Source organism: Trichechus manatus, unplaced genomic scaffold (genome assembly GCF_000243295.1).
Source record: "Trichechus manatus latirostris isolate Lorelei unplaced genomic scaffold, TriManLat1.0 scaffold00141, whole genome shotgun sequence".
Taxonomy (NCBI): domain Eukaryota; kingdom Metazoa; phylum Chordata; class Mammalia; order Sirenia; family Trichechidae; genus Trichechus; species Trichechus manatus.
In genome coordinates, this window is record NW_004444077.1 from 3,774,653 (window position 1) to 3,801,076 (window position 26,424).

A 26,424-nucleotide genomic window follows, 5' to 3' on the forward strand; every position below is an offset into this window, starting at 1 on the left:
ATACAGAGGAAGTAGGAGACCAATCTAATAAGGTAGTAAGATCCTCTCAGTATTAAGTGTAGCTTTGAATTTCCTGAATGTCAACTGAAAAGGAAGAAAATATGAGGTTATATTGTTTCTTTGTTCTGTAAAAGGAAGCTTACCAGTTCTTTAAGAGAGATGAACTTTTATTTTGGTATTAAATTCTAAGAGAATATTTTTAAGAAAATCATTATATACAAATTATTGAGTAGTACAACGAATTATGTCTTCAATGTTTTCAAAAATAGTCTTCAAAAGGTGCAAAACTATTCTTTATTTTATAATTCCTTGAATTGTCTCTCAATATAAGGTGAATAGTATACTGATTAGTCTTTTGACAAAATCACTTTTAATGGGAGTTAAATGAATGTAGTTCACTGCTTCCTAATTTTATACATTGATCTAATATGGTAGAGGACTTGTTGTATTTTTGGGTGCAGAGTCGATTCTGACTCATAGTGACCCCGTGTGACACAGTAGAACCGCCTCATAGGGTTTTCTTGGCTGTAATCTTTACAGGGGCAAATCGCCTGGTCTTTCTCCCACGAAGTGGCTGGGTAGGTTTGAACCACCAACCTTTGGGTTAGCAGCCTAGCGCTTAATCAATGCGCCACCAGGGCTCCTTGATAGAGGACTAAAACACAGAAAAAATACAGAGTGCTACCTTCCATCCTTTAAATCCAAAGAATATTTGTGTTTTTCATTTTTTGCGTTACCCAGACCCTCAGCAGCACTGGATATTATTAGCTCCCTCCCTCCTTAAAAAATTCTCCTCCCTTGGCTCCTGTGACATCACACTGTCCTCTTTGGCCACTGTTTTTCAGTCACTTTTTTGGTTTGTTCTCCTCTATCTGCCATTCAATGTCAGAATTCCTCAAGGCACCATGCTGCCTCCCTTCCTTCCATGTCCAGTGTTCTCTCCCTGGGTGATAGCACCCATTCCCACAGTGTCACCCATCACCTAACACCACCAAAAAAACCAAAACCCATTGCTGTTGAGTCGATTCTGACTCATAGCGACCCTAAAGGACAGAGTAGAACTGCTCCATAGAGTTTCCAAGGAGCACCTGGTGGATTTGAACTGCCAACCCTTTGGTTAGCAGCTGCAGCACTTAACCACTACACCACCAGGGTTTCCATCTAACACCAGTGACTCCCAATTTTATCTCCAGCCTAGACCTCACCTCTGAGCTTTACACTAATATCCAACTGTCTACTTGACATCTCCACCTGAATATCTCAAAGGGACCTCAAACACAACCTTTCCCAATGAGCATTTACTCTCCTCTCCCAAACCTGTTCCTCAGCCACTGCCTCCTCTCTCCGTGAAAGGCACCATCAGTGTTCAATGCGACGAGCCAGAAACAAAGGGAGTATTCTATCATCTTCCTCTTCCTCACTCCCCACCTCCAAAGCACCATAAGTTCCTGTCCTTGCTTCTACTCAGATTTATCCATTTATGTCTGTCTTAGGCTGGATTCTCTAGAGAAGCAAAACCAGGATAGAGGTTTCTCTCGATTCACGTAGCCGCAGGGGCTGGTGAACCGAAGATCAGCAGGTCGGAGAGCAGGGCTCCAGCTTACAGGCTGTGAAGGTCCACGAATCCCAAGACTGGCAAATAAGCTGATAGTTCAAGTCCCAAGAACCAGAGGCCAGACGAACAGAAGGCAGCCGCAGGATCCAGAGCAAGCAAAAAGCCCCAACATCTGCTTACATTCAGATGGAGACCACACCCCCAAAGAAACTCTCTTTCAATAGATTGGCTATTCACAGCAAATTCCATCATGGTAGTGATCACATATTAACACTGAGAATCATGGCCCAGCCAAGTTGACACACAATCTTAACCATCACAATGTCCATCTTCACTGTTTACAACTCTATCCAAGCTACTATCATCTCTCAACTGGACCTTCTGCAGCAACCTTTAACTGGCTTCAGCACATCTATTACCTTTCTAATCCATTTTCCAAGTCATAATAAGTGCGATCTTTCAAATATCAAGTCTGATTATATTATTCCTTGCTTAAGATCATTCCATGGCTTCCCATAACTCTTAGGATGAAAAGTAAATCTGGATTGCAAGATCCAGCATGTTCTGGCTCAAAAAATCCTGAACTCCCTATTAGAAACTGTGTCAGGTTTCAAATAGGCATTCACATGGTGAAGAGGGCAGCTGAGCCAGTGTTAAGCTCACAGGCGCTGGAGTTAGAATGCTTCAAATCAAATCCTGTCTCCATTACTTATTAGCTGTGTGACTCGGGCAATTCTCTTCTGAGTCTTAGCTTCTTACTTGTGAGATGATGATAATTATAATACCTACCTCATAGAGTCCTTGAAGCTTATATAATAAAGCATTTATCATCATGCCCGATATACAGTAAACATTCAATAAACACTGGTTGTTATTTATTTACAGCACTTGCCTAAGTTTTTAATCATGTACATATATATATATATGATTAGAAGAAGGAGTTTGAAAAAGATTTTGAGCAATGGTAACATTAACAATATCAGAATATTAAAAACAATTCATTTGGTTGTATATGTTCTAGGATGTGTGGGCTTTAAAAAAATTATACCATTTTCAACTATCAAAACAGCAAAATTTTAAAATCTGAGAATATTGAAGGTTGGTGGGGTTATGAAAGAAACAGGCTGCTGGCTCACAAACAAATGGTAGAAGAGTAAAATACGCAATTTTCTGAAGAACAACTTGGCAATTCCTATCCAAAACAATTTATTTGAATATAACCAGCAATTTCACATTTAAAAATTTACTCTAGAAATACACTCAGAAATGTTTGTGAAAATACATGAACTCGAATGTCCACTGTAGCATTGCCAGTAGTAACTCAAAACTGAAAACAACCTATGTAACCATCAATACTGAACAGACACATTCATACAATGGAATAGTGCATACCCATTTAAAAGTATATATTAATATAAGAAAATATCCAAAATAAAGTAAGAAGTCAATAAAAGAAAGTGCATAATAACATTATAGTCTGATCCCTTTTGTCTAAATGAACAAGGATATACATACCAATGCTAACATATAGAAAAATTTCTGAGAAAAATTTACAAGAAATTGTTAAAGATGATTACTTCTGAAGTGAGAGACAAGTGAAACGAGCTTTTATTTTTCTTTTTATGCCTCTCTGCACTCATAAGAACTTCTAAGTTTAATACTACTTTTTTTCTTTATTTTTTTATATTGAACTAATTTTAGAATCAGATGGTGGACATTTCTCCCTTCATTATATTTTTCTATATTGGAAAAACCCAATAAACTTTATTGTTAAAATAGTCTTAATCATATTTCACATGGTGATCTAATCATATTTCACATGGTGATCAAGAAAGCATTAGTTCATTTAATCATTAAATGAGATAATATATTAAGAGCTCCACCTTGCAACTGTCAGTTTGTCATACTGTGGTGGCTTGCATGATGCTGTGATGCTGGAAGCTATGTCACTAGTATTTCAAATACCAGCAGGGTCACCCAGGAGGGACAAGTTTCAGTGGAGTTTCCAGACTAAGACAGACTAGGAAGAAGGACCTGACGGCCTACTTCTGAAAAAAATTGTCCAGTGAAAACCTTACGAATAGCAGTGGAACATTGTCTGGCACAGTGCCAGAAGATGAATCCTTCAGGTTGGAATGCAGTCCAGATACAACTGGGGAGGAGCTGCCTCCTCAAAGGAAAGTCAACCATAACGACATGGATGGAGTTAAGCTTTCGAGACCTTCATTTGCTGATGTGACACGACTCAAAATGAGAAGAAACTGCTACAAACATCCATTAATAACCAGAACATGGAATGTACAAAGTATGAATCTAGGAAAATTGGAAGTCATCCAAAACGAAATGGAACTCATAAAGATTGCTATCCTAGGCATCAGTGAGCTGAAATGGACTGGTATTGGCCATTTTGAGTCAGAAAACTCTATAGTCTACTATGCCGGGAATGACAAATTGAAGAGGAATGGTGTCACATTCATCATCAAAAAGAACATTTCAAGATCTATCCTAAAGGACAATGCTGTCAGTGATAGGATAATATCCATACGCCTAAAAGGAAGATCAGTTAATACAACTATTATTCAAATTTATGGACCAACTACTAATGCCAAAGATGGGGAAATTGAAGATTTTTACCACCTTCTGCAGTCTGAAATTGATCAAATATTCAATCAAGATGTATTGATAATTACTGATGATGGGAATGATAAAGTTGGAAACAAAGAAGGATTGGTAGCCGGAAAATATAGCGTTGGTGATAGAAACAATGCCAGAGATCACATTTCAACTATGTTGAAAGAAATAAAGGAGAGTGGGACAAGATGATCCAACAAATAAAGAATCTCAATAAGGATATAGAAATTATTTAAAAAATTGAAGTTTTGGCATTGAAAAGTACCATATATGAAATAAAACATTCACTAGAGGGACTCAACGAAAGCTTCAAGATCCAAAGAAAGAATCACTGAACTTGAAGATAGATTAATAGAAATTGTCCTATCTGAAGAAGAGAGAGAAAAAAAGCCTGAATAAAATAAACAGAACCTCAGAGACATATGAGACAATATCAAGTGTACTAACATATGTGTAATAGTAGTCTACAAAAGGAGGAGATAGAAAAATATTTGACAAAATAATGGCTGTAAACTTTTCAAATTTGATAAAAAAATAAAAATCCTACTCATTGAAGAAAGCTTAAGGAACCACAAGTAAGATAAACACAAGGAGATCTAAATATAGACCCTCCACAACCACTGAAAGAGAAAGACAAAGAGAAAATATTGAAACCAGAAAGAGAAAAATTACTCATTACATACAGTTGCATATCAACGTGATTAACAGTTGACTTCTCATTTTAAACACTGGAAGCCAGAAGACAGTGAGATGACATATTTAAAGCATTGAGAAGAAAAAAAAATGTCAACCAAGAATACTATATACAGAAAAAAATATCCCTCAAAAATGAAGGCAAAATAAAGACATTCTAGATAAAGACTGAGAGAATTTTTGCTAGCAGGCCTTGCCTTAAATGGAATCTTAGCTACCATTACTGGACATTTTAATCAAAGATTATATAGAAGAATCCTGATCAAAAGGAGGAAAATGCAGAACAGAATTTAAAATTTTCATGGACTCCTGACTTTCTGGAGCCATGGATGCTGGATAAACCCCCAAACTATTGCCCTGAGATAATCTTTAAACTTAAAAACAAAAATATCCCCTGAAGTCTCCTTAAAACCAAACAATACTTTAGCTTAAGTAGTAAAGAATGTCTGCCTTGAGCATTGTGCTCTTTCAACTTCTGTTTATACGTGATCAAACTGACAATAGCAACCCGAAAGATTAGATAGGAACCTTAGGGGGCAGTGAGTTTATGTTAATGGAGGAGTAGCAACTCAGAAAAGGAGGGTGAGAATGGTTGCACAACTTGAAGAATGTAATCAATGTCACTGAATTGTACAGGTAGAAACTGTTGAATTGGTGTATGTTTTGCTGTATATATTCCAACAACAACAACAACAAAATGAATAAATTTTTTTAGAAAAAGGAATCTTAGAGGAAATTTTTCAGACTGAAAGGAAATGAAACCAGAGAGTAATCTGAATCCACAGGAAGAAATAAAAATCATTTAAAAAGGGAAATATGTGAGTTAATACAAAAATGCTCTATAAATGTATTCTTTTGTTCTCTTAACTTCTTTAAAAGTCATAACAGTATAAAGCACTGAGTATAAAATCATATTTTTGGAGATTGACAGACAGATGCAATATATACGACAATAATAGCACAAAGGAGAGAAAGAGAAAGGAGCTTTATTCAAGCAAAGTTTTTATATTTTACCAGAATTAAGTTAGTAAAACTATGAACTATATTGTGATGAGTGAATATGCATATTACAATCCCTAGACCAACCAATAAGAAAATAACTCAAAAATAGGTAGTTTAAAAAAATCAACAGTGGAATTAAAAGGGTACACTAAAACATATTTTTAACGCAAAAGACAATAAAGTAGGACCAGAGGAACAAAAATGGCAGAAGATACATAGAAAACAAATAGAAAAATGACAAATGTAAATCAAACTATATCAATAAATTAAACATGAATGGTCTAAACATCCCAATCAAAATGCAGAAATTGTAAAACTGGATCAAAAAACAAAAACCAACAATATACTATCTACACCTTAGATTCAAAGACACAAACAGGTTGAAAATAAAAGAATGCAAATAGTAGCCATAAGAGAATTGCAGTAGCTATATTAATAACAGCCAAAATAGATTTTAAAACAATAAATAATACTAGAGACAAAGATAGATGTTTTATAATGAGAAAATGGTCAATATATCACGAAGATATAACAATTATAAACGTATTAATACCTAACAAAACAGCCACAAAATACATGTACCAAAACCTGACATAATTGAAAGGAGAAACATACAATTCCACAGTAATAGTTGGAGAGTTCAATATCCCCCTCTCAAAAAACTGATAGAAGAATTAGACAGAAAATCAGCAAGGATATGGAAGACTTGAACAACACTATCAGCCAATTTGACCTAACAGACACCTACCATATTTTTTCTCAAATAACTCACACCTTCTACATTTGTTTGCCAAGTGTGCCCTCTCCCCAAAAGGTATTTTCATAAGTGCACTATGCTAATTTTTTTACAGCAACATGTTGGCAAACAAACATAGAAGGCATGAGTTATTTGCATAAACATACAGTATAGAACATTCCACCCAATGACTACAGAATATACCTTTTTTACAAGACCACACGGAACATTCTCCAGGATAGACCATATATTAGGCATAAAAAAAACTCAATAAATTTAAAAGGGCTGATATTACAGAAAGCATATTCTCCAATCACAATGGAATTAAATTACAAACCATCAACACAAAGAAATCTGGGAAGCCTCCAAATATTTGGAAATAAAACAATACATTTCAAAATAACCCATGGGTCAAAGATGAAATCACAAGGAAAACTGTAAAAAAATTTTTACTGAATAAAAATGAAGATACAATATATCCAAAATGATGGGATGCAGATAAAGCAGTGCTTAAATGAAAATTAAAGTTTTAAACACCTATGTCAGAAGAGAACAAAAATCTCTTATCAATAACCTAAGCTCCCAGTTTAAGAAACTAGAAAAAGAAGAGGAAAATAAACCTAAAGTAAACAGAAAAAACAAACAATGAAGATTAGAGCAGAAATCAATGAAATATAAAACAGAAAAATAATAGAAAATAGATGAAACCAGAAATTGGTTCTTTGAAAAGATCAGTAAACTTGAGAAACTTTTATCTAGACTGACCAAGAAAGAGAGAGGGCACAAGTTACTGAAAATCAGGATTGAAAGAGGGGAAATCACTACTGATGTTACAAAAATGAAAAGAATCCTAAGGGAAAATTATAAGCAACTGTATGCCACAATATTAGACAACTTAGACGAGGTTGACAAATTCCTAGAAAGACATAAATCGCAAAAATTGGCTAAAAAAAATTGGAATAGGCCTATAATAAGTAAAGGAATGGTATTAATAATTTAAAATCCTCCCTTAAAGAAAAACCCAGACCCAGACGGTTTCATTTACATATTCTATTAAATATTAAAAGAAGAAATAATGACAATCTTTTACAAAATCTTTCAGAAAATAGGGGGAATACTTCCTAATTCATCCTATGATTCAAGTATTACCTTGATACCAAAGCCAGAAAAAGGACATCACAAGAAATCTACAAACCAATATTCTTCATGAACCCAGACACAGGAATTCTTTTTTTTTTTTTTTTTTCAGATTTTGAATTTTTTTAAATTGTACTTTAGATGACGGTTTACAGAACAAACTAGCTTCTCTTTAAACAGTTAGTACGTGTATTGTTTTATGACATTGGTTAACAATCCCATGACATGTCAACACTCTCCCTTCTCAACCTTGGGTTCCCTATTACCACATTTCCTGTCCCCTCCTGCCTTCTTGTCCTTGCCCCTGGGCTGGTGTGCCCCTTTAGTCTAATTTTGTTTAATGGGCCTGTCTAATCTTTGGCTGAAGGGTGAAACTCAGGAGTGACTTCATTACTGAGCTAAAAGGGTGTTCAAGGGCCATACTTTTGGGGTTTCTCCAGTCTCTGTCAGGCCATAAGTCTGGTCTTTTTTTGTGAGTTAGAATTTTGCTCTACATTTTTCTCCAGCTCTGTCCAGGACCCTCTATTGTGATCCCTGTCAGAGCAGTTAGTGGTGGTAACCAGGCACCATCTAGTTGTACTGGACTCAGACTGGTGGAGGCTGTGGTAGTTGTAGACACAGAAATTCTTTTTTTGTTTGTTTGTTTATTGTTATAGTTTAAGTGAAAGTTTACATTTCAAGTTGGTCCCTCATACAACAATTTATACGTACATTGTAATATGACCCTAATTGCTCTCCCTATACTGTGACAGCACACTCCTTTCCACCCCTGATTTCCCATGTCCATTCAACCAGCTCCTAACCCTCTCTGCCTTCTTATCTCACCTCTGGACAGAAGCTGCCCGTTTAGTCTCTTGTACCTACTTGAGCTAGGAAGTACACTCTTCACGACTATCATTTTACGTCCCACAGTCCAGTAAAACCTTTGTCTGAAGAGTTGGCCTTGGAAATTGTTTTAGTTCTAGGATGACAGACAGTCTGGGGGCCATGCTTTCTGGGGTTCCTCCAGTCTCAGTCAGACCATTAAGTCTGGTCTTTTTACTAGAATTTGAGTTCTGCACCCCATCTTTCTCCTGCTCCATCCGGGACTCTCTGTTGTGTTCCCTGTCAGTGCGATCATTGGCGGTAGCCAGACACAGTCTAGCTCTTCTGATCTCAGGTTGATGAAGTCTCTAGTTTATGTGGCCCTTTCTGTCTCTTGGGCTAATATTTTCCTTGTGTCTTTGGTGTTCTTCATGCTCCTTTATTCCAGGTGGTTGGGACCAACTGATGCATCTTAGATGGCCGCTTGCAAGCTTTTAAGACTCCAGACGCCACTCACCAAAGTGGGATGCAGAACATTTTCTTAATAAACTTTGTTATGCCAATTGACCTAGATGTCCCCTGAAAGCATGGTCCCCAGATCCCCACCCCTGCTACTCTGTTCAGCGAAGTGTTTTATTGTATTCAGGAAACTTCTTAGCTTTGGTTTAGTCCAGTTGTGCTGACTTCCCCTGTAGTGTGTGCTGTCGTTCCCCTCACTGAAGATAATTCTTGTCTACTACCTAGTTAGTGAATAACCCTCACCATCCCTCCCCAACCCTTGTAACCATCAAAGAATGTTTTCTTCTGTATTTAAACCTTTTCTTGAGTTCTTATAATAGTGGTCTTATACAATATTTGTCCTTCTGTGACTTACTAAATTCACTCACCATAATGCAACAGAAAAATTCAAATATTTGAATCCCAAAACTCTTTAATGCTGCCTGGGGCTCCCAGGAACTAGGTATGATGGAGTCTCTTCAATACACTGATTAAGGATTTGGTCTTTTAATTAGTTTTTTTTTTAAAAACAGCTTTACTGAGATACAATTTACATACTATAGAATTCACCCAATGTAAGTGGACAATTCAAAAATTTTTAGTAAGTTTATAGAGATTATATTGCACAATCCAGTTTTAGAACATTTCTATCCTGCCCCCAAAAAGTTCCCTTGTGCCTGCTTGCAGTTAATCCCCACTTGAACTCCCAGCTCAAGGCAACCATTGATCTGTTATCTGTCTTTATAAATTTATCTTTTCTGGACATTTCATATAAATAGAATCATATATGACTGAGACTAGAGGAACCCTAGAAAGCATGGCCCCTGGACTCTGTCAACCTAGAACTAAAACAATTCCCGAGGCCAACTCTTCAGACAAAGATTGGACTGGACTGTGGGACATAAAATGATACTCATGAAGAATGTGCCTCTTAGCTCAAGTAGATACATGGGACTAAATGGGCAGCTTCTGTCCGGAGGTAAGACGAGAAGGCAGAGAGAGTTAGGAGCTAGTGAATGGGCATGGGAAATCAAGGGTGGAAAGGAGGAGTGTGCTGTCACAGTATAGAGACAGCAACTAGGGCCACATAACAATGTATGTATAAATTGTTGTATGAGAGACTAACTTGAAATGTAAACTTTCATTTAAACTACGACAATATCAATAAATAAATAAATAGAATCATACAATATACAGTCTTTTGCATCTGGCTTATTTTACTTAGCATGTTTTTGAAGTTCATCCATGTTGTAGCATATATCAGTAGCTCGTTCCTTTTTATTGCTAAATAGTATTCCATTGTACGGATATACCACATTTTACTTATCCATTTACCAGTTGACAGACATTCGGATTGTTTCCACTGTTTGACTATTAAGAATAACGCTGCAATGAATATTCATATATATGTCTTTGTGCATATATATGTTTTCATTTATCTTGGGTCGATTTATAGGAATAGAATTGCTGAATTATATGGCAAATTTTTGTTTAATTTTTAGGAGACTGCCAAGCCATTTTCCAAAGGGGCTGTACCATTTTGCATTTCCACCAGCAGTGTATGAGGGTTCCAGTTTCTCTACATCAGAATTTGGTATTACAATCAATCTTTTTGATTATAGTCATCCTAGTAGCCGTGTTGTGATATCTTGTGTGACTTTAATTTGAATATTGGTGTATAGCACCTTTTTATACCTTATTAGTCATTTGTATATCTTCTTTGTTGAAATATCTATTCAAATCTTTTGCTCATTTTTAAATTGGATTGTCTTCTTATTATTGAGTTGCAAGAGTAATAATAGATAGAAGTCCTTTATCAGATATATGATTTCCAAATATTTTCCCCCAATCAGTGGTTTGTCTTTTCCTTTTCTTAGCAGTATCTTTTGAAGTGCAAAAGTTTTTAATTTTGATGAAGTCCAATTAATTCATTTTTTTCTTTAATGTACTTTTGATGTTATACCCAAAAACTTTTTGCCTAACCCAAAATCATCAAGATTTTCTCTTACTTTTTCCTAGATTTATAGTTTTAACTCTTACATTTATATCTGTAATATATTTGAACTAATTTTTGTGTATGATGCGAAGTAAGGATCTAAAATTCATTATTTTTTGCAAGTGGATATTAAATTGTTGAAAAAAACTATCCTTTACCTTATTGAATTGTTTTGGCACCTTTGTAAAAGATCAATGATCATAAATGTAAGCATTTATTTCAGGGCTCTCAATTCTGTTTCATTGATCTATATGCTTATTCTTGAAACAATGCCATGTTGTCTTGATTATTGTGAATTTATAGTAAGTTTTGAAATTGAGAAATGTAAGTCTTCCAACTTTGTTCTTCATTTAAAAACAAAATTGGATATCCTAGGACCTTTGTATTTCCATATAAATTTTAGAATCAGTTTGTTAATTTCTACAAAAAAGCCCACTGGGATTTTGATAGGGATTGCACTGAGATTATTGATCAATTGGGGGAAATTTTCCATCTGCATTTTAATGATGAGCTACCATCTTGACTAGATTCTTTCAATCCATGAGCATGGAATTTAAATCTTCTTTAATTTCTCTCCACAGTGTTTTATAATTTTTACTGTATAAAATTTGCAGTTTTGTTGTTGTTGTTGTTAATTTTGTATTTCTCACATACGGGGTTGCCATGAGTCGGAGTCAACTCAACAGCAACTGGTTTTTATCATCAGTCCTCAGCGACAGCCACGGCTGTGGGAGAGGCTATCTCAGGGTAAGCTGATCTGTCTTTGGTGCTATCCTTTGTGAAGAGTGATAAAGGAGGGAAGGAAATAACAGAAAGAAAAGGGAAGAAGAAAAGAGAAGGGGAAACAGAGGGTGATGGGAAGAGAAGGAAACAGGGAGAAGACAAGTGAACTTTTGCAATCATTGTTCTCTTAGAATCCCTTTTACTGACAGTCACTCCACTTAAGAAATAGAGACTAGACTCCAACAATATAGGTCTGATATTTACCTTCTGAATCCTTGTCGTAGAAAACACCATGTGGATGCAAAGAGTAAGGCCGGGAAGCAAAGTTCTTTAAATGGACAACCATCACATCACCCACTTCAGCCCTCAAAATAGGGCCCAGGAATCCGAGCCAGGAGGGTTTGCGGATCTCCGTGGAATAGGTCCCATCTGTGTAGTGTCTGTAAACGGCCTTTTTGTAAATGCTGCCTATCCTGTTGGGCCCTCTTTCAAGAAATAAGGTTGCAAGTCTAAAAATAAGAGGGAAAATATTTTATAACCAATATTAGAAGAGAAATCCTAATAGCTTACCATAACAGTTCATAAAGTGCTTTCATGTATGCTATCTCATTTGGTGTTCACCAATACCCTGTAACCTCTACAGAGCTGGTAGGATTATCCTCAATTTATTGATGTGGAAACTGAGGCTCAGAGAGTTAGGTGATAAGTGGAAAGTCACAAATAGTATTCACAACCAAACTAAAAAAAAAGTGCTCTGTAGTCACACTACCCATTTGTCCCTTTGCATTCAACACGTCCCCCTTCACTTTTTCATTTAATAAACACTTATTATGCATTTACTTCATTCCCAGCACTTCGCTAGGTGCTGGGGAGGAATACAAAAGAGTCTGCAGTCTAAAAATGAAAAAAGTAACCATACAAAGCAGTATACGATTAAGTGCTGACTTAATAGTTCAGAGAAGGGAAAGATTGCTGTTGATTGAAGAGGTTAAAAAAATACTTATGAAAAACATAGGAATTAAGAGGAAACAGGATTGGGTAACAAAAAGGAAAAGGTAGGACACTCTAAGCAGGATGCAGCATGAGCACCGAGGAAGAAGATGTGCTCATAATTTGGGGAGAAAATAGGTCTAGGGCACAGGACTGGGAAGGTGAGGAGCATGTCAGAACTAGGAGTAGATGGATAATGAACTTTAAGCTCAAAGAATTTAGAATTTATCTTGGAAGCACTGAGGACTCTAAATGGTCTGCTGTGAATAAAGCCCAAGATGCCAGATGGGGAGATGCAAGACTTTGGCCTGGAAAATATGAAGCCAGACTATGAAAGAATTTGTAGGCTATGCCAAGAAGCTGAAAGTGGTACATAGGGTTGCTATGAGTCAGAACCAACTCAATCACACCTAACAACAACAACAAACAAGACAGAAGTTTATTTTTCTCTTAAGTTCTAACAGTCTGGTGCGGAGACACAGGTTCATTCCATCTTGTTGTTCTGCCTCCCATAAGGTGTTGCCTCATCTGTGTTATCCAAGATGGCTCACCACCACCTGTGACTTAAACCTTCTCCTACTGTGAGAACTGAAGCAGCTGTTTGCTCCTCTGATCTCTTAAATATTGCTATTTTCCTTTCTCCTCTAATCAACTCCTACCTGCCTTCATCATCCATATGACTATTCCCTTTTGTTTTTCCCTTTCCCATTTATTGTACTTTCTATTCTCTTTAATTCACTTTCAATAATTCAATCACATAATTCATTCAAAAAATGTGTTAAGTATCTACCAGGGGTTATTCAGGACTTCCCTCTTCTACCCTTCTGCAACCTCCCCAAACTTTTCTGATTTTTTTTTCTCCTTCTCAATTCTTCCCACCAGGAACCTATCCCAGTCTTTCATAGAAGGGTATGAATCAATGTCTGTATGAATCAATGTCTGTAACAGAGTAATTAGGCAGCCCATCCGGGCCAAAATGAACAATTCATGCAGTTCTGTCCAATGCAGGTCCACAGTGAAGTTAGCATAATTCTAGGAAGGTTAGACAACACTTGAATCTAGAACATCTTAGAAGATCATCTATGACATGGCAGGGATGGGCCTAAGCAGAGAAAGGCCACTACTCCAGGGATCATAGGGCCAGCCCTCCCAGAGGCAGAAAGCTCTCTCTCCCCATAGGTACAGAGTTCAGCTTCCAATCCAGATAATGAGATCAACAAGACAAGAATCCTGTCAAAATGGTCACAGAGAATTACAACAATTTAGATAGTAAAAGCCTGTTGCTGGGTGCTGTCAAGCCGATTCCGACTCGCAACCCCAGATGACAGAGCAGAACTGCCCCATAGGGTTTTCTGGGCTGTAATCTTTACAGGAGCAGATTGCCACATCTTTCTCCCATGGAGCTGCCAAGCTCTTAACCATTGCACCACAAGGGCTCCAGAACAGACCTAAATGTTCCTCAATTAGTGACTGGGTAAATTATGGCATGTTCATGCCACATAGCCATAAAAAAGAGTAATGTTGTTCTACAGGTATGATTACCAAGATACTAAATGAAGAAAGCAAACTGTGGAACAGCATGTAAAGTATGATCCGACTGTATTTTTTTAAAATGATGTACATATATGTGTGTGCTAAGGAAACATCTGGAAAGTGTCAAGAGAAACCACTAAAGTGGAGCCTCTGGACAGTGGGGCTAAGGTCCCAGGTAGGAGTGAGGAGGTGAGGGTTTACTTTCACTCATCCTCTTCTCTACCATGGCAGTGTTTTACTCTGTACCTACGTACCCACTTCGATAGTAAAAACAAACTACATTTTATTTAGAAAAGAGGGCCCAGGCTGTTTGGCCACCAAGGGGCCAAAGTTCTCTTGTGTGCCTTCTACCTCTAGAAGCAAAGGTGCCACCGTAAAGCAATGCCCACCCCCTGGGGTACATTCTCCCCCAAAGGGGGAATGGCATCCTAAGTGGCGAGTGCAGCACCTGTCCACACAGTCAGAGGGAAGAGAATCCCTGCTCAACTTCGGGCTTGACAAGTCCACCCTCTAAGGCACTGGGACTAAGGTCTTGAGCTTGTCTGTGCTCTCTGCCTCTGTGTATCCACTGAGGCTGCATATTATGCATTTGTAACAGTAGAACAGAAGCTCCAGTCCTTATGAGTCCTAGAAAAGGCATTGTTTGCCCAAGAAATCAAGCAAGTGAGTAACCACAAGGGAGCATCCAAAGGAAGCAGACTCTGATTTAAATAGAGTGCATTCATTAGAATGCCAGCGCTGGTGAGCTGTGTGTTGTTTATGGTGTAGCCTCACGACGTCCCCGTTGTGAGGGACTGAGCAATCGCTACCCCTTGGGGATCTCCACAACCTACATTCTAACATTTTGACTCAAGTTGAGGAGGTATCTATTTCCTTACGTGCAGGAATCCAGTCGGGTTGAGAAGTTTCACATTAACAACTGCTTTACAGACAAAATGGGGGTTCATGGTATCCAAGCTGCCAAGACCTGGGGGCAGTCCTATGAAAGGAGAAACCTTCCAAAAGCAGGCAAGATTAAAACCATTGCCAGAATGAACCTTTCTGTGGGAATTATCCGATACTGCAGAGGGGGACTTCCAGGTAGATTCTGAGGAGTGCCTAGCTCACAGGTGGTGTGATCACCTCACATTACCAGCACCCCCAATAGGATCTTTTAGTGGGATTATTCCCATCCCTCATCATTGAACCATTGGTGAGCATCTACTATGTATGGAACATTAAACTGGAAATCGTGGCTGAGATGTATTCATCTCATTCCTGGCATGAAAGAGACTTACCACCTGATGAGGAAGACAAACCACCACCTATCTGTCAGTTTGTCCCACTATGGTGGCTTTCGTGATGTTGTGATGATGGAAGTTCTGCCACTAGTATTTCAATACCTGCAGGGTCACCTATGGTGGACAGACTTCAGACTTAGATAGATTAGGAAGAAAGCCCTGGTGATCTACTTCTGAAAATTAGCCAGTGAAAACCTTATGGATCACAATAGAACCCCGTCTGAATCACTAGCTTTTGGCATGTCATCAGGAGAGATCAGTAGCTGGAGAAGGATACCATGTTTGGTGAAGAGGGCCAGAGAGGGTGAGGAAAACCCTTGGTGAGATGGTTGGCACCAATAGCCTCAACAAGGGACTTGAACCTGCCAGCAATTGTGTGGACTTGTACATAATGTCACCATGAGTTGGAGTCGACTTGATGGCAGCTATCTATCTATCATCTTATCTATCTATCTAGACAAACATATGCATTGGCGAATAAATAGCAGCTCATCACTTATGTTAACTGCCAATTAAATAGTAGAGGCCCTGAATGTAGAAGGGTATTGTTAGCTTTAACAGAGAAGACAGAACCCCAGGGAATGGGGAGGAAACCTGTGTAGATAAGCTGCAAAGTAACACCAGCAGAAGGTGTGGTCAGAGCAAATGTGTGAGATCATTACAGTCACAATACTGACAATCAATGCTGTCTGAACTTGAGAAGGGACACTGTTCACTGAGGAGAAGCAAGACTAGATTGGGACAAGTGCCACTTGGCAAAAAGAAGAATGGAGATGGTTATCATTACACACTGCAACTCAGTACAGCCACGCCCTCCCTAACTAGATTAATAATTTTTTAAAGCCATCCAGGTGATGAGCTGCTACACACATTCTCTCACCCTGGTTCCCCAGCATCACCTCAGTTTTAAGTTTTTCTTTCTCCTACTTCATTTCCACAGAAGCTCCTTAGAACACACATGGCAAGTCATGGCAACACTATGTGTGTCAAAGTAGAACTGTGCTCCATAGGGTTTTCAATGGCTGATTTTTTGGAAGTAGATCTCCAGGACTTTTTTCTGAGGTTCCTCTTGGTGGACTCGAGCGTCTAACCTTTCAGTCAGCAGCTGAGCACGTTAACTGTACCACCCAGGGACAGATGATAGTTTAAAAAAAAAAAAAAAAAAAAAAAAAACCTGTTGCCATCGAGTCAATTCAGACTCATAGTAACCCTATAGTAACCTATAGGACAGAGTAGAACTGCTCCATACGGTTTCCAAGGAGTGGCTGGTGGATTCAAACTACCAACCTTTCGGTTAGCAGCCTGAGCTTTTAACCACTGGAATCCATGCAGTAAAGGGAATGAGAATGAGCTTGAATGTCAGTTCTCCCACACTCTGGCTGTGAAATCCTGGGGAACTGACTTAACCTCTTTGAAACCCAGTTTCCTCAGCTGTAAACCAGGGACCATGATAGGGCTATTGTGAGGATTAATGGAAATAAAGTGTGCAGGCTCACACACAGCATCTGGGACAGTGGGTGCTCAATCATTTCTGGCAAAACTCTAATTAGAAAAGAGCAATATACAGCCATTTGAGGAGTCTTTTCCACAGAGCTCTCGCTCTCCAGAGAACTCCTCAAGACAGGAGAGTTACAATAATGGCTAGCATTTACTGAGGACTAACCAAGTGCCAGGCACCATCTCTCTGCATTGAGAGGTCCCATGTCATTTGAGTCTCCCAATACCCTCTGTGGTAGGCTGATAGTGGCTCCCAACAATATATCTACATCCTAATCCTCAGAACCTGTGGGGCTTTGGAAAAAGCATCTTTGCAGACGGGACTAAATTAAGGATCTTGAGATGAGAAGATGATCCTGGACTATCTGGGTGGGATCTAAATGCCAGCCAAAATGTCCTTATAAGAAAGAGGCAAAAGGATATTAGATGCACACAGAGGAGAAGGTGATGTGAAGACAGAGGCAGAGATTGGACTGATGCAGCCACAAACCAAGGAATGTTGGCAGCCACCAGATGCTGGAAGAGGCAAGGGACAGATTCTCCCTTAGAGCCTCCAGAGGGAGTATGGTCCTACACCTTCATTTCAGACTGCTGGTCTCCAGAACTGTGAAAGAATAAATTTCTGTTGTTTAAGCCACCCAGCTCGTGTTAATTTGTTGCAGCAACCACAGGAAACTAATACAACCCTGAAGTAAGTACTATCATTATCCCCATTTTACTGATGAGAAAACTAAGGCAAAGAGGGATACAGTTACTTGCCCAGAAAGTGGAGCAAGAATTGTAAGCTTGTCAGTTGATGCCAGGCCCTACACTTCACTAGCAAGTTGGGCTGCCTCTGCATCCCTGGTACCCACTGCTAGGCTACACTTGGCTGGCATAACCTTCCCTGTGCCTCCTGGTCACCCTGACCAAGGAAGGTTTTTGGACAGAAGAGCCATCACTCCTTTGCATGGCACGTAAAGCCAGTGCCTGGAACACTGTTAGGGCTCAATTAGGTATTCTATTGTCTGTGAGGTCTCAGATACCATTAACCAGGCTTTGAGGCCCCACTATATAAAGATGGGAAAAAGGATGAGGGGGACTAAGAGCGTACTTGTGAATAATGGACGAGAAGGAAGAACTGAGATAGGACAGGATGGCAGGGACTGCCAGCTGCTTTCCAATATTCATGCCTCCCTTCTTCCTTAGTGATAGAATTCTGATTTATTCAGGCAGAAAAGCACATAGCTAAAAGGCTGTATTTCCAGATTTCCCTTTGTGGCTAGGGGTATCCCATGAGATATGAGTGGAATTGGTTGGATGGAGTTTCCATGGTAATCCTTTAAGGGGGGCTGATACTGCAGGAATTGTGCCCTTTCTGTTTCCCCTCCTCTTTTTCTTTCCTGGAACATAGACCTGATGGTTGATGTTCCAGCAGCCATCTTGTGATAGTGACCATCCTGAGAAAGGAAGCTACATGCTAAGGATGGTGAATCATAAAGACTGACAGTCCCTGAGACCCTACCATACCATTTGGACTGCCCATCTGAATTTCCTTTACAAGACAATACAAAACCCTAATTTGTTTAAGCCAATGTATTTTGGTCTTTGCTGGCAGTCAAAAGCAATTCGCAACTGACACAGGAACTATCAGAAGCTCCAAAAGACTCACATGGCATCAGGCCCAACATATGATTTTTGATGCTGATAAGACAGAAATTGGGATTTGAAAGTCATCATTCATCTAAACCGAGCCCTAATGAGACGATGTCCTTCCCTTTATTTCAAAGCTTACAAAACCCCTCACTTCCCCCCATTTGCTTCCTCTCAGTTCGGCCTTCTTTCAGATAGACATATAGGTCTCTCCCTCACTCGTATCCTAGGGCCTGCTCCTAGGAGTACTCAAAACCGTCTGCCATCAACAGTAATGTGGTTAGGTAAACACCCTCTACCAGACCCTACAAATTTGGGGTTTGAGCAGTGGTCAACCTCACTCAGGGCCAACGGTGCTTCTGCCCATGAGTTAGCACACACAAGAAACCCTGGATCTCACTGGGAAGAAAAAGCCTGCATGTCTGTTGGTTGTCTAATAAGGTCTATGGTAAGAATTGTGGCTTTAAAGAAGGTGACCCCACTCTGGTTCCATTAAAGCCCAGGCTTTACCACCGAAGCACAATCACACCTTAATTAAGCACTTTATAAGCCTGTGAAGGACTGGCATTAATGGATCAAAATGCTAACACCATCTTCTGGCAAATCAAAGGAGCTCGGTGTCCCCATTAAACCCAGCAAGGAGGAGAAGGAGAATATTCATCTGGAGAAAATATTTCTAAACAGAATATAACTCCTAAACTCTATACTTTCTAGGAAATAGTAGTGCTTATGGTCTCGATTATATTTTCTAACCCTATTATCAAGCAAAGGTACCAAGTTGGAAAGCTACATTGTACCATCTGATTGAAGTCAAGTCTCAGTGATGTGATTTCAATCATTTATTTCTTTTCTCACCCTGTAAATCAGATATATTAGGCTCTTAGCATGGTCTAATTTTGGTTTCCAAACTTTTTGACATCACTGAAACTTTGGTACCCATCCTCTTCTTCCTCTAATTTTTGCCCATTCCCCTGTTCAGTGATAAAACAACCAAAACAACGGAACTGGCAAAGTCATTCATTTTTGCCTCAATAATTGCAAGTGCCCGGCCCTTTGCTTAGTTCTCCATGTGATATTGTCACTGATGAAGCTCTGGGTAGGGACACGGATTATTAGATGTATGCCAGGCCTTTCTCTCTACCACCATGGCGCTTACACTCTAGCTGCAGAAGACAGCAATGCAATGAGAAGAAAATGCTGTATCCAAGTGCATGACAGAGACGCCAAGCTCTCTGAGGGGTTAGGAAAGGAAAAGATCAGAATAAGCCAGGGCTGCAGGGAAAGGCTTCATGCCTGCATGAAATGAGGAACTGGGAATACTTCTTGAAAGATAGAAGAAAATGAATGGGTGAAGAGAAATACAGAATACTTCAAATATTGTCACGTATTTCTACTATCAGATTCAGGCATTCTCCAATTCCAATTCCTAAGATTGAACATTTATAAATCATTTTGGTCTTTTCATTCACCATTGCAAACATCTTCCTATAACTGGAGTCAGGCAAGATGTTTTTCATTCTGTTTCAAGAATTATTTCTGACACCTTAGAAGGCCACTTCTTAAATGACTTTAAGAATCATATTTCAACTACCTTGTTACACAAACTAAAAAAATTGATACTCAGATTATGTGACATGTTCAAGGTCACATAGCAAGTTGGGGACAAAGTAAGAACTAGAATCCAGGCCTCCTGATTTCTCTTTCTCTCTTTCCATTCATACTGGAATATTAGGCAGCTGGCTCTTTTAGGCCTCTAAATATCAGGAATGTATCTGAGTCTGAATATCCTAAACAGCACACCACCCTCAGAAATGCAGTCTACTCATCCTGCGGAGCTAAGTAAGAGGGTATGATTTCATCGTCCAAGATAACCTGTCCTGCTCATGGGAAAATGGCACAACACAGAGTATACATGCTGCACTCCATAGATGTCCCGAGATAGTGGCACCTGTGATGTGTGTCCTGTGGTCTCCAAGCAAGGGTCAGCAGCCCACCACTACTGTGCCATCTTAGGGCACTTGTCTTGAGCCACCCCCTGCCTCAACCATTAGTCCCTTCCTGACATAGCTGCTGATAAATTCAATATCCATTGCATGCTCACCCAAGCTCCCCTTCCAAGAGTCAGGAGTCAGCCCTGTACAAACTCTATCTCTTGGCATACCAGAAGGAAACGTCTGGGGACTTGGCATTCCATGTATGACACAGTAGCATGCCAGCTGCTTCTAAAGGAGTTCTCTCATATGGAACCACAGAATTTGTTAAAACCCCTCACTCTAAGGCTGGTGCCAAAATAACTGTTTTAGTTGTACCTATTTTATTTTCCCTTTCTCTTTTTCACCTTAATATTTTCATACATTTATTCTACTTTCTTCAAAACACCATCTTCTGGCTGAAATGACCTACAGAGAACCCCTAACTTCTTCCTGTTTTGTGGAAACAACACTCTCGTATTCGAAGTACTTTGGGATTTTGAATGAACCTAGGTAACTGGTTTGGTCACTGACACCCACGCTCTCTGGGAGGAGTGACAAGTGAAACTAAGCCTACCTTTAGCAAGAATTGGGATCTTCTAGAAAGTTTTTAATTACTGGAATCCTTGACTTAATTAAATCAGAAGGTGTTACCTTTCAAGAAACAGGTTACATGGTGAAAAGAAATACGGGCTCAGGAGCCAGAGAGATACAAGTTTGGTGCTGGCTCTGCCATTTACTTTGTAAATTCTGCCAAGTACTTAACCTCACAGCCTCATTTGTAAAATTAGAATAATAACATTTGCAAGAAGTAATGAATTGAAAATCACTAGTGGAATCCCTGGGTCAGAATAAATGCTCACAGACAGCTACCCAGACATAGGCATTTCAGTCAAGAAAGAATTTCTGTGCTTTTTACTCAACCACACGGAAAGGCATTCCATTATTCTATTTAACTTAAAGACTGTATTCACTACACTTAATGTACATATCTTGAATATTCTTGTGTCCAGTAGCTGCTCACACCAACCATTTCCTACTGAGCTCTCTCCAAGGACAGCAGAGCTCTGGTTTTAGGGAGGGTTACTGGCAATTAGGGTAGACTTTCCATCCCATGCGCATTTGTCATGGTAAAGACTATAACCACCAATGGTCAGCAAACATAAGACTGAAAGGAGTCAAGAGCTTTCTTTAGGAACAGCCCTTGTAGACATTAAATTTCCTGGTACAGAAAAAACCTCAGGGAGAAGTCCTTCTTGGCAGCCTGGCTGGCATGAGCATCATCCCTCTTTAGTAAGTGACACGATCATGCCAACTTTGTGTTGCTGGAGCTGGTCGAAAGCTTGAAAACCATGCATCCACGCCAAGTGAACCTTTAGTTTTTCCCAGAAAGCAGGGGGACCTGACTTTGGAAGTTTTATTTGCAAACGCTGCTCTGTTGCTGAGTCTTAGCAGCTAATCTCATCTTTAGGAAATGGAATTTGGGCATTAAGTGCAATGAGCTCTGCCTATCAGAAAAAGAAGCACACATCCAAACATCCATCAGTGGTTGACAAAACATCTCAAAAGGTGTTCTAAGAATCATAAAGTTGAAAGTATGCATGAAAGCTTCTGGATCCAGGAGGTGACTTCCTTTAGAGGGAGCTCTGGGGAACTAATAAGATACTTAAGACATCAGATCCTAGGGGAGGCGAGCAAGGACTACCTTCTGGGAAAAAAAAAATCAGGGACATAGAACACTCCAGTACAATCTCAGCCAACTATGCCGTGGACTCTAGGAATAGGATATTGCCCTTAGAATGAATGAGCTGGGGCTGGAACAAACTTCTCACCAGTGAAATTGCCATTTCTAAGAAAATTCAAAGAAACTCTCAAAATACCAGCCAAATCTATTGTAACGTCCCCCTCTTTCAAACATTACAAGACAAAAAATATCTACCTATACCATACTTATCTCCAATTATGACATTTTTTATGTGTGTTTAAACCAGTGAAGACTTCTTGAAAATTCTTATTTTCATCCCAAATGTTGTAACTTTTGTTGTTTGTTTGTTTGTTTTTAAAAAAAAAAAAGAGTCCAGAATTCCCTGGAAGTTACTAGTGGTGCCTAGTGAAAAGTTCCCTTTTACAAAGTGAACCATTATCCAAAACACCTGGTCGTGTATACGGCTCTTCACAGAAAAGGTCCCTAGTCTTAATGAATAGATGGACCTAAAATGATTTCCACCAAATTGTAGACCCACTCATACTAGGGCTCTCCAAGCAAATGCAAATCCCCTCCTGTTGGTCTAGATCAACTCACACACAATTATAACCACCCATGGGATAAAACCTTCCCACAAAAAGCCAAAAGGAGTCAAACCCAGGAGTCTGTGGGGACCCCAAATTTACTCACTTGTCTTCTGCGAAGCTTTTCCCAGTAATAACATTCTTCCCTTGGGGTACATAATTCCAGTATTCTTCCACAATCCCAATGTAGTATGTTCTGGTAACTGTGTCAACCAGCCCAGACAGACCCAGGAAAGTGAGAAGAAGGATGCAGCCAGCCTGCTGCTCCCGAGGCATTTGTGGATGTAACTCAGGCAGCAGCCTGCAGAGGAGACAATCCTGCCTGTCCCTCCCCCTCACTCAGAACTAGTTATGAATAAGGAATGGACAAGGCCCAGCTCCTCCTCCCAGGTAACTTGGGGTTGGGACAGAGGCTGAAAAGGTGTGAGCAGAGCAAGCTCGATGGGGGAGTTGCTATGCTGACAAACTTTTGCCAGTCATTCAAGAGATGTGTAAATGGCTTATTTACTCACTGCCCAAGCTAAACCAGCCTGTTTCTATAAATTTTGGTACTCTGTTGTGAAATTAGTCATTCATCCTTGCCAGGATGGTAGTGTAACAACTTGGGCTGATGGGCATCCCCCTGTTCTTCCTGTCTTGCTCCACATCTGTTACAGGAACATTAAAATTTGGAAACTAGGCTGGCCTGAATGGAGCATAAGGAAACACCCTAAGCACTAAAGACAGCTTCTTCTCTGTCGGGAAGTCAGGGGAGTGATGCAATCACCCCTCTGCCATCTCCAACTTGTTTTATGAGGTTACATGAAGCAATCAACTCACATCATAAAGTTCCTAACGACATAATAGTCCACTTGAGCATGCACCATGTCCCTCAGATTCTCTCCATTAAATACCACAAGCAAAACTGACGAGTTGACTGCCCAGTTTCGCCAAAATTTTAGAGGCCACCACCCTACTTACTTTATCCCCCTAAAAAGAGCTGCCTTTCTGAGGATGAATGAAAATGGCAAGGGAGGGGTACCGTTCAGGCACATGAAGACAAAATTCAGTAGCTGGTCTTTGGATCAAAAAGGTGGAGGGAGTGTCTGCTCTCCTGTGTGCTTGAATCTGTGACCTAGAATCTCAGCGTTGAAAGAGGTTTGGTCCAACCCCGGAAGAGAGCCAATCTGAGCCCTATGTAGAGCTGCTCTTTAGGAAGCAGCCATGGAATGAAGGAAACATTCTCTTGGGCTTTGAGGTTGGACAGACCTGGGTTTGAACCCAAGTCCTGCCACTTAATAACTTAGTGGCACTGAAGAATCACAACCTCTCTGGGTCCCTGTCTGTAAAACAGGGATGGAGGGATTGTTAAGAGTGTTAAAAAAAAAAGATGTCTGCAAAGTGCTTACCATGACACCCAACATGGAGTAGGTGTTCAATAAGCATTAAGGTCCTTCTACCTCAACCACACCCTCTAGGAGAGACTCCGCTTTGGACTGTATGTTAACAGACTTACATTTTCCCCAACATCCTTCTGCTTTCTTTCCACTACTCTTTCCCAAAATCCTATCCACCATGCCTCCTACCAGCCTCAAAAACGAGAAGACTTCCTCTTTAAATTGTAAATACTCTATAGATGTACCATAGCCCAGGTTTTGATTTAACATCCATCCTAATTAATAAAATGCATGACGAGTATCCTGTATCACACCCAGGCTCCTAACATCTTTAACTTACTGATTTTTTTTTTTCTAATATCAAAGTCACTTGTAGAATAATTGCCATAGCACAGGTCCCTGTGCATCAAATCTACTCTTCAATATGTATTTGGAAGCTTTGTATGGGTTTGGCAACGGCCACTGTTCGGGAGAGACTCATAGTGTGGACCTGGGAGCATGGCTTCAAAAGAAGTAGGGCTTTAGGAGTTCTTGGAATTTGGAAATGTACAGGATCAAATAGATTTGGTCTACATATACACCAGAGAAGCAGACTGTTCTGAACCTAACAAGCTGGTTATGGTATCAAAAACTTCCACCAAAATTTTTTAGATAGGAGAAACAAAAGGTATAAATGATACAGACCAAAAACGCAAAAAAGTTAACTTTCCTACCCAGGATATTGACCTCATATAATGAGAACTCTGGAAAAGGCAGAACCTAATTTCTGATTCAAAACTAGGTCTGCAGGGAGGATAGACCAGGTCAAGAGCACCAGAGGAGCTGTAGCAGACAAGATCAGTGCGTTTGATCCATTCATAGCAGAGAACTTGGATACTGAGGGGTAAACACTTCTGGGAAATAGTTTACTAAAAACAATGAAATAGGGTTCCTGGAAAGCTCTCTTAAATTCTTCCTTATTCTCAGGCAATAAAGGCACTACTCAAAGAGCATCTGAATTCCATAAGAGCTGAAGAACAGAAAAGAAAAGAAACTGGTAAAAGTGAATACAGTTGGGGGGGAGGGAGAGAGGAATGAATAGGTGGAGCACAGGACATTTTAAAGGCAGTGAAACTGTTGTGCTTGATACTGTAATGGTGGATACATGACACTGTGCATTTGTCAAAACTCATAAAACTTTAACATTTAAAGACTGAACTCTAATGTAAACCGTGGACTTTAGTTAATAATGATGCATCAATATTGGTTCATCAGCTGTAACAAATGTCTATCGCACTAATGTAAAATGATAACAAAACAGGGAAGAAAGAGTATAGGGAAACTCTCTGTACTTTCTGTATAATTTTTCTGTAAACTTAAAACTGCTCTTAAAAAAATTGAGTGTATTTTAAAAAATGAATGCAATGTCCTATAACACTCATTTCTGAAAAACCACAGTTAAATACAAGATGTGACTGACAAGGTCTAGAATTTGATAAGGAAATCTATGAGGAATAATGTTAATAAAGACTTTCAACTCACTTGGACACTGTTACTAAGTAGTGTACTATTTGTTATGACACTATTCAGACATAAATAAAGTAGAGAAACTCAAAATTTATCAAGCACCTATTATATGAGATGCACAGGCCTAGAGATTCACTCTATTTCCTCAATACGCTCACCAGGCTCTGAGATATAGTAAACTCAATATCATGCATTGATAGAAGAGAAAGATAATCCTGGATCAAATCATATTTCCCAAAATATTGTATAGGATATTCAAATAATAAAACTTTCAGTTGAAGAAGCAAATTCAGATAAATAATATTTTAGCTGGCCTTAGCTCTCCAAAATATTGTATAAACCTATTGCTGTCAAGTCGATTCCAACTCATAGCAACCTTACAGGAAGAGCAGAACTGCCCCATTTGGTTCTAAGGGGCTGCTGGTGGATTTGAACTGCCGACCTTTTGGTTAGCAGCCAACCTCTCAACCACTGTGCCACCAGGGCTCCAAAATATTATAGAGGATATTCAAGTAATAAAACTTTTAGTGGAAGAAGCCCATTCAGATAAATAATATCTTAGCTGGCCTTAGCTGA

General features: G+C 39.4%; 1 protein-coding gene across 1 annotated transcript in view; it reads right to left on the reverse strand.

The window, feature by feature from the left end:
- HEPHL1 (hephaestin like 1) overlaps positions 1 to 23,242 on the reverse strand; it is an 86,722-nt gene extending 63,480 nt beyond the window's left edge. Inside the window, 2 exon segments of the mRNA XM_004385568.1 lie at positions 12,040 to 12,284; positions 23,073 to 23,242. Of these exon segments, the coding sequence (XP_004385625.1) occupies positions 12,040 to 12,284; positions 23,073 to 23,242 (415 nt within the window).
- Between the last annotated feature and the right edge of the window lie 3,182 nt (positions 23,243 to 26,424).